This window comes from Maylandia zebra, linkage group LG7, assembly GCF_041146795.1.
Source record: "Maylandia zebra isolate NMK-2024a linkage group LG7, Mzebra_GT3a, whole genome shotgun sequence".
Lineage (NCBI taxonomy): Eukaryota > Metazoa > Chordata > Actinopteri > Cichliformes > Cichlidae > Maylandia > Maylandia zebra.
In genome coordinates, this window is record NC_135173.1 from 46,131,304 (window position 1) to 46,141,176 (window position 9,873).

Genomic DNA, 9,873 nt, shown 5'->3' on the forward strand with positions numbered 1-9,873 from the left:
AACACGCTGAATGGCATGCTTGAATATTACTTGAGAATATATTTGACTGTGTTACAGACTAAGGGACATTCTCTGCTGATAGGTGAAGGTACATTCTCTGCTGATAGACGTCCACGCCTCGGAGGAAGCCGATCCACGGAGTAGGCCTTGGAAACCGTTTCCTTCACTAACCTGTTAACAAGCTCCTATATTCACCCATACAGTTTGTAGATCATTTTGCTAAAATAGGTAAAATCTCCACTCTTTCAGGGCACTAATAGGCTAAAGGCATATTACAAAAGGTCATTCATGTATTCACAGATTCTCTGTAGTTATTCTGCTGCTCATTCACCTGTAAAAACCACACCAATCATTATTTCAACAGCCTTTTTATTTTGGAACAAAAGCATTTGACGATATGACTTACAGGACGTTACCAAATTCATGAAGCTATATTTGTGAGTTTATTTATCAATATCAGTTTAATGTAAACAGACTGATGTAGTAATAGACAGTAAAATGTTGGTGCGTGTGTAATATATGAGCGTTTATGTTTCTCTACATGGGTAAAAGTACTCCATGTCGCCCTCTGGTGGTAGCAACCAACTATGAAAAGAATGGATGTTGGATCTTAACTAAATGATAAAAAGTTTTATTACTTTGTATTACTTTCTTTAGTTTGGTAAAATTTACAGTTTTAATCCCGTAAGAAAATAAATCACTATCATAGAGAGGGATATTAGTAATTCGTTTGTTAATAACACTTTGTTTGTGTTTGCTAATGTTTCGACAGGAAAATGGTTTTCTACAAAGTTGTTTCATGTACAGAGTAACACACACACACACACACACACACACACACACACACACACACACACACACACACACACACACACACACACACACGTATGACTTTGCCGGTTTCAGCTGAAACAATTTCAGTGTTTCAAACCATGTTCCAGGATTTTTCCTTCACCATTTATGAGGTTTCAAGAAGAAGATAAACGACAGATATGAATGTTTGAAAAAGTTATAGATGAAAAGATGAAAAATACTCAAAGGATAAATTCAATTGTTTATTGTTTTATGAATAAGTTGAAAAAGAAAAAGTTAAACAAGTAAATAATGAAACAAGGTAAAATGAAGTAAGAACAAAACGTCAACAAGTAAATAATGAAACAAGGTAAAATGAAGTAAGAACAAAACGTCAACAAGTAAATAATGAAACAAGGTAAAATGAAGTAAGAACAAAACGTTAACAAGTAAATAATGAAACAAGGTAAAATGAAGTAAGCACAAAAAGTTAAGTAAATAATCAAACAAGGTAGAGGAGAGAAAACCCCAACAATCCCCTCTGAGCACGCACTAGGCGACAGTGGGGAGGAAAAACTGCCTTTAAACGGGCAGAAACCTCCGGCAGAACCAGGCTCAGGAGGGGACAGTCAACTGCCGGGACTGGTTGGGGAGGTGAACAGAGGTGGAGCAAGACGAGGCTACACCTGCTGAGGAAGCAGTAGAGTTCCTCCTCCAGGGCCAGCGGAAGCGTTTGTTCTTCTTTTTCATGCAGTTTTCTACAAGAGCTTTTTTTTCCAGGATGAGGGTTCTCAACTCATTGATGGTTTCTACGTTTTGTTTCTCAAGCTTCTTGCATGTTTTCTCCACCTCTTCCAGTGTTGCTTGTTTTTCTTCAAGCTTTTCCCTGAGCTCTTTGGATGTTTCCTCCTGCATTATCTTGTCCTTGTGCATGTCTGCGTTTCTTTGTTGTACTTCTTTGTACATGTCTTGTAGCTCCTCATTTCTTTTGTGGATATCTTGGAGCGTACGCTGCAGGTCGTCATGTATGTTGTCTTGTTCTTGCTTTTGCGCCTGCATTTCAGTGTGTTTGCGCTTCAAGTTGTTGTATTCCAACAATATCCCCTTAGTGAGCTCGGAGTTGTTTCTCGCCATTTGCTCCATCCTTTTCTGCATGTGCGAGCATTGTTTGTCCAGTTTTTCTTTTTCCCCTTCTAGTTGCTTTTTCTCTTGAAGAAGGTCTTTGTTTTGGCGCAGAGTATCATCCACCTTCTCTTTCAGCATTCTGTATTTTTCCTCCGTGACTTTGAGTTTGTGCTCCATGTCTCTTTGCTTTTTCTCCTGTTCTTCCTTCTGTTGGAGGATTTCTTCATTTTTTTTCACAGCTTCATCGAAGTTTGTTTGGAGCAGCCGATTCATTTGGTCCATATATTGGAGATCCCATTCTGTCTTCTCAACAGTAGCTTTGCTGTCTTTAAGCTGGTTGGACATCTCCTTTAGTTCCACGCTCTTTTGCTTGTTTTCCTTAATTAGGAAGACAATCTGCTCTCGGGCTTGTCCAAACTTGATTCCCCAACCCTCATTAATAATATTTATGTCGGGCTGGCGTTTTTGTCTTTCTTCCAGGTTCTTATTTTGCGCTTCCATCTGTCTACACTTCTCCTCCAGTTGAAGTTTCTCTTCTTCAATCTGTTGAATTTTATTCTGGAGATGGTAGTTTTCCTTCTTACTGTCATGTAATGCCCTTTGGACGGCTAAGAGGTCATTTGGGGAAATTGGCCGGCCACGACAGGAAGGAGAAGCGGCGTAATCTTTTTGCCTTGGTTGGTGTCTTGTTGGATACATGTTGAAGGTTGTACACGACAACTCTGAAAAGGTTTCCAAAAGTTTCTGTGGTGAACGCGTGAAGGCTGCAAACACAAATGCTGCAAGGACACGAACTAAAAAACTGCTGTTTCTCACCCCTGTTTAAGGACAAACTTCAAAGGATCAAAGTGTAGTGACATCATAACTCCGTGAGCCAATGAGATTGTCATGTGACATTTTGGAATGGAGATATTTTTTTTTAAACCGTTTTCAAATTTAACTTAATATTTGACTGTTTCTTAACTGACCTGTTTAGCTGATTAAGAAATGAATTGAAACGAGCATCACTAACGTTATATAACAGACAACAGAAAAAAAACAGTTTTTTTTCTAAGTAATAGAGGTATAATACATTTTTAAAAAAAATTTTTTAAATTATCCTACTTTTTATAAGAGGGAACATTATTTAAAGAATATGTATTTAATTGGAAAACTCTCTATTCGTCTAAAGGCTATAACAAGAAAGGTGAGCTTCCTGCTCAAAAATGAAATGACCAAAATAAATGGAGCATTTCTCTGCAATTACAAACTCTGTGTAAACAATCTTGGTTTCAAAATAAGGCTAATGCTGGTGAGATGTCATCACAGGTGTAAATATTACTGCAGATGTTACTATGTCAAAGTTTCACAACTGTCTTATGTTTATTTATGTAGGCAAGACCTACTTTTCACCTTTTTGCTTTGCTATATGTTCTTGAGTGTATTAGTTTGCCAGCAGCACGAACATGTACTAGTGTCAATAATAATCGTACGGTGGATTAGAAAACCTGCTCACAAGTTGAATAAACACCCAGGATTGTTTCATCATTTTCATTCAAAACCAATATTTGAGTCAAAATGAGAAAGTTGTTTGTGCTGTCTGATGAAGAAGAAGCAAAATAAAGTGCAGTTTTGATGTAGATGATGTTGTATACAAACTAGAAGAGGAAGATAGTAGGATCTCTGTATCATGCTTTGTCACTTTGTACCATGTAATTCTTTCTATTTCCACCAGGGGGTGTTTTCAGAAGTGGTAGGTGGTAAAAGAAGAGGTCAGCAGGAAGATGGCGAAGAGCGACCAAAGACCAAGAAAAAGAGGCAGTCAGGCAAAGATGAAGAGTATTATATCCCTTACAGACCTAAAGACTTTGACTCTGAGAGAGGGTGAGGCATTAAACTGTTGCATCTGTTTCTTTAAAAAATGTGAATGGCTTTGTGTTTTATGCTGTTTTGTCCTGTGTTATGCGTCGACAGGTTGAGTCTCGGTGGAGAGGGCAGTGCTTTTGAACAGCAGGCCTCTTCAGCTGTCCTTGATCTCATGGGAGATGAAGGCGATCGCCTTAACCAGCAGAAGAAAATGATGAAATGGTACAAATTTCCCTATGTTTGACTCAGTATCCACCAAATGGTCATTTCAAACTATAATTTAAAGTCTTTTTTCCCCCTTCTTTTTTTAGGGACCGTAAGAGGAAGCGTTTTGTGAGAGAAACGGGAAAAGAAGACCAGAAGAAGAAGATCAAAACAGACAGCGGTCAGGTTATCAGTAACAAGAAGAACAGGAAGAACTTGTATCCTTCCAACAAAAAGCTTCTCTGTGTGCTGCTCTCAATGACTCTCTTCTCTACTCCTATGACAATATTAAGCTGTACTGTGAAGATGTTGTATCACTTGACAACATGTCCAACCCGTTCTCACTCCCAAAGCGTAACATTTTACGCTAGGTGACAAATCGTCACCATATTACGTTTTCGGCTACCCACCACGTTCCTAAATGACGACCTCGGAAAAAAGAGGAAATATGAGAACCGTCTGGACTGAATCTACACATGTTCGCTCTTTTTATTCAAATCGCTTAGAAACACGCTATTTAACTTAATTAAAGTCCTGGTTAAGGTCAGGAATAAGGTTATGGTCAGGGCTAGGGATAAGGTTAGGTTTAGGGCTGGAATACAGGGCTGGAACATCTATTACCGCGGAAGCGTCATTGCACTGGATCCCAGCCATAACCCGCCGCGTACCATAAGAACGCCGAAGGTCTCCTTTCGCGTTCCTCAGGAACGCCGCGGGACGTGACAAAACGTCGACATGTTACGCCTCGGGAGTGAGAACGCTCTGACATGTCAGTTATGAGGAGTGAAGGAAAAAATACAAGATTGATGATACAGGATCTGGATCAGATGGAGAAACAGGCGGAGGAGGCAGGAAGCCAGCAAGAGGTAGGAAGACATCAAAATGAATAGCACAAACATGTCTGCCTGTTAAATATAGAACATCAGCCACCATGTTTTAACTCAACTCTAAAGGTAAATACTTCAAGTCCCTCTTCCAGCCTTGCGAGCTATAACCTCCAACCTCTTTGTTGTGTCGTGCCTCTCCCAGGTCGTGGCCGTGGCCGACGAGGTCCAAACGTACAGAGCTCCGGTGACCACAAAGCACGCTCGGAGCTGAAAACAAAGGATCAGATCATGAAGCAGCGCAAGAAAAAGCAGAAGCACCAGTTCCTGCAGGGCGGGGGGATGAGGAAGCTCCGCTCCAAGAACAAAAAGTGGCTCGGAGAAGTTAAAAAGTCAGGTTTTGGAAGGGGTGGCCATAAGAAAGGCAAGCTGAGGAAGAAACTGGGAGGAGGACAGAGGGTTGATGGTGTGGAGGACATCACGAGGAACTGGGTGATAAGCGTCAGAATCATCTGAGAACATCACCAAAGATTTTCCTGGCGCTTTGTGTGACTGTAGATTAAGGAGAAAATCATTTGTGAATCTTTACACTGCAGAAATGCACGTCACTTCTTCCTTGATGGCCTGCTGAACTCTGCGTTTGCCACAGAGTTATGTTTAATTATGATCCACTAACCTGGATTTACTACTTGTAAGCATGTTGGCTGTCTAATAAAAGTGTTTTGGAGTACTGAAATATGTCTTATCAAAATGGTAAAATACAGATATTAAATATTGTGTGCTTAATTTGCAGTTAGTTTCAAAAATCGTCTCGCCCATCTTTTCTTAAAATAAGAGGTGCTCTATAAAAATGACATTAAATTCTGTAAACGTGCTCTATTTGCAATTATTTATCATTACTGTTGTCCAAGTGGTCTCATTTCAAAGTTGAAAGCGAGCATCGGAACGGGCAAGAAAGGCGACTTTTAATTGACTTTGAATGTGTTGTGGTTACTGATATCAGATGGGCTGGGTTGAGAAACTGGCTTAGAATTCCTCTTGCCTTCAGCATGGCCACGCCCCTCTGACTTCTGCAATCAACAAGGCATTTTTACCCAGGGAAATGTTTATTTCGCTTTTCAGTTTGGACTGTTCTCTGTAAATTCCTGAGAAAATTTGAGAAGATCAGGAGTGTCTGAAAAACGTAAAACAGCCCATCTGTCACCAACAGCAATGCTGCCTTCAAAGTCACTTAAATCACCCTTTTTTTTTCTGGCATGTGATTGGCTGATTAGATATTTGCATTCACAAGCAGCTGAATAGGTTAGTGCAGGGGTCAGCAACCTGCGGCTCTTTAGTCCTTTTAGTGCGGCTCTGCGTGGTTTGGGAAAATAAATTTTTTTTTAAGTAATTAGCTGAAGTGTATTTTATTTATGTTAGTTCTTTTTTAACTTGTAGTTCTAAATTGGAAGATTACTGTGATATTGAAATATAAATATAAAATTATATTCTATTAGTTTTTGAACGCTCAAAATAAGCGTCACACTTGCGGAAGCCGATATACCCGCTGAAACGCCGTGCATTTATCGAGACTTTCAACCCCAGGTAGGCTAATTATCAATCTTCGGATCCACATTATGTCAGCAGCTCCACCGTGAACTATGTTAAAAACAAACACCGCTCACGCCTCACAGATGACAGCTTACAGTCCTGCGTAAAGATGAAAGTGACTTCATACAGCTCCGATTTGCAGACGCTGTGCGCAGAGATTCAGGAGCAGAAGTCCCATTGTAAACATATCACGGCAGACCCAACGATGTTTCCATGAACACGCTTTACAGCTTCTCTTTATTGACCACTTTTCACACACGGTTGCTGTATGCATACAGCCGGTGTTAAAGCTCACAGCCCGACACATACCAACACAACAGCATAGAGAGCACAGACGTTAAGGCGCCGAGGCGTGATCGCGGGTGCCGCTCAGGTGCGTCCGCCTCCCCTGCAGCGGCGCTGCAGACCACGCCCCGCCACACACATTAACCAGGTAAAATACATATTGTCAGGGTTCCTGGGTCGGTGACCCAGTGTTTTCAGTTTTGTTCATGTTCATATATATATATAGCATATAGTAAACAATGAATCTGTAAACGACAGCTGTTGACATTTTTTAAAAATGAATGAAAAAGCATATTTAAATAATCAACATACATGATTTAAATATAAACACACACGTGACAAGAGACAGAACGTGTAGAAGATATATGCAGAAAGAGCTTTCAGTGGTCAGCTGATAACATGATATCTAAAAAATACATAGCTCATTTTCCTGTCTGTTAGTTGGACATGCTAACCTGTTAACAAGCTCCTATATTCACCCATACAGTTTGTAGATCATTTTGCTAAAATAGGTAAAATCTCCACTCTTTCAGGGCACTAATAGACTAAAGGCATATTACAAAAGGTCATTCATGTATTCACAGATTCTCTGTAGTTATTCTGCTGCTCATTCACCTGTAAAAACCACACCAATCATTATTTCAACAGCCTTTTTATTTTGGAACAAAAGCATTTGACGATATGACTTACAGGACGTTACCAAATTCATGAAGCTATATTTGTGAGTTTATTTATCAATATCAGTTTAATGTAAACAGACTGATGTAGTAATAGACAGTAAAATGTTGGTGCCTGTGTAATATATGAGCGTTTATGTTTCTCTACATGGGTAAAAGTACTCCATGTCGCCCTCTGGTGGTAGCAACCAACTATGAAAAGAATGGATGTTGGATCTTAACTAAATGATAAAAAGTTTTATTACTTTGTATTACTTTCTTTAGTTTGGTAAAATTTACAGTTTTAATCCCGTAAGAAAATAAATCACTATCATAGAGAGGGATATTAGTAATTCGTTTGTTAATAACACTTTGTTTGTGTTTGCTAATGTTTCGACAGGAAAATGGTTTTCTACAAAGTTGTTTCATGTACAGAGTAACACACACACACACACACACACACACACACACACACACACACACACACACACACACACACACACACACACGTATGACTTTGCCGGTTTCAGCTGAAACAATTTCAGTGTTTCAAACCATGTTCCAGGATTTTTCCTTCACCATTTATGAGGTTTCAAGAAGAAGATAAACGACAGATATGAATGTTTGAAAAAGTTATAGATGAAAAGATGAAAAATACTCAAAGGATAAATTCAATTGGTTTATTGTTTTATGAATAAGTTGAAAAAGAAAAAGTTAAACAAGTAAATAATGAAACAAGGTAAAATGAAGTAAGAACAAAACGTCAACAAGTAAATAATGAAACAAGGTAAAATGAAGTAAGAACAAAACGTCAACAAGTAAATAATGAAACAAGGTAAAATGAAGTAAGAACAAAACGTTAAGAAGTAAATAATGAAACAAGGTAAAATGAAGTAAGAACAAAACGTTAACAAGTAAATAATGAAACAAGGTAAAATGAAGTAAGAACAAAACGTTAACAAGTAAATAATGAAACAAGGTAAAATGAAGTAAGAACAAAACGTTAAGTAAATAAAGAAACAAGGTAAAATGAAGTAAGAACAAAACGTTAACAAGTAAATAATGAAACAAGGTAAAATGAAGTAAGAACAAAACGTTAAGAAGTAAATAATGAAACAAGGTAAAATGAAGTAAGAACAAAACGTTAACAAGTAAATAATGAAACAAGGTAAAATGAAGTAAGAACAAAACGTTAACAAGTAAATAATGAAACAAGGTAAAATGAAGTAAGAACAAAAAGTTAAGTAAATAATGAAACAAGGTAAAATGAAGTAAGCACAAAAAGTTAAGTAAATAATGAAACAAGGTAGAGGAGAGAAAACCCCAACAATCCCCTCTGAGCACGCACTAGGCGACAGTGGGGAGGAAAAACTGCCTTTAAACGGGCAGAAACCTCCGGCAGAACCAGGCTCAGGAGGGGACAGTCAACTGCCGGGACTGGTTGGGGAGGTGAACAGAGGTGGAGCAAGACGAGGCTACACCTGCTGAGGAAGCAGTAGAGTTCCTCCTCCAGGGCCAGCGGAAGCGTTTGTTCTTCTTTTTCATGCAGTTTTCTACAAGAGCTTTTTTTTCCAGGATGAGGGTTCTCAACTCATCGATGGTTTCTTTGTTTTGTTTCTCAAGCTTCTTGCACGTTTTCTCCACCTCTTCCAACGTTGCTTGTTTTTCTTCAAGCTTTTCCCTGAGCTCTTTGGATGTTTCCTCCTGCATTATCTTGTCCTTGTGCATGTCTGCGTTTCTTTGTTGTACTTCTTTGTACATGTCTTGTAGCTCCTCATTTCTTTTGTGGATATCTTGGAGCGTACGCTGCAGGTCGTCATGTATGTTGTCTTGTTCTTGCTTTTGCGCCTGCATTTCAGTGTGTTTGCGCTTCAAGTTGTTGTATTCCAACAATATCCCCTTAGTGAGCTCGGAGTTGTTTCTCGCCATTTGCTCCATCCTTTTCTGCATGTGCGAGCATTGTTTGTCCAGTTTTTCTTTTTCCCCTTCTAGTTGCTTTTTCTCGTGAAGAAGGTCTTTGTTTTGGCGCAGAGTATCATCCACCTTCTCTTTCAGCATTCTGTATTTTTCCTCCGTGACTTTGAGTTTGTGCTCCATGTCTCTTTGCTTTTTCTCCTGTTCTTCCTTCTGTTGGAGGATTTCTTTATTTTTTTTCACAGCTTCATCGAAGTTTGTTTGGAGCAGCCGATTCCTTTGGTCCATATATTGGAGATCCCATTCTGTCTTCTCAACAGTAGCTTTGCTGTCTCTAAGCTGGTTGGACATCTCCTTTAGTTCCACGCTCTTTTGCTTGTTTTCCTTAATTAGGAAGACAATCTGCTCTCGGGCTTGTCCAAACTTGATTCCCCAACCCTCATTAATAATATTTATGTCGGGCTGGCGTTTTTGTCTTTCTTCCAGGTTCTTATTTTGCGCTTCCATCTGTCTACACTTCTCCTCCAGTTGAAGTTTCTCTTCTTCAATCTGTTGAATTTTATTCTGGAGATGGTAGTTTTCCTTCTTACTGTCATGTAATGCCCTTTGGACGGCTAAGAGGTCATTTGGGGAAATTG

At 39.2% G+C, this 9,873-nt stretch overlaps 1 protein-coding gene across 1 annotated transcript; it reads left to right on the forward strand.

Annotated features, from left to right (window-relative positions):
- Positions 1 to 3,356: 3,356 nt before the first annotated feature.
- LOC143419508 (ATP-dependent RNA helicase DDX54-like) lies at positions 3,357 to 5,664 on the forward strand. Its single transcript, XM_076886499.1, has 5 exons — positions 3,357 to 3,780; positions 3,871 to 3,984; positions 4,074 to 4,184; positions 4,741 to 4,832; positions 4,996 to 5,664. Exons 1-4 carry the CDS (start codon positions 3,587 to 3,589, stop codon positions 4,751 to 4,753), a joined length of 432 nt encoding a protein of 143 aa, XP_076742614.1. The 5' UTR covers positions 3,357 to 3,586; the 3' UTR covers positions 4,754 to 4,832; positions 4,996 to 5,664.
- Positions 5,665 to 9,873: the final 4,209 nt, after the last annotated feature.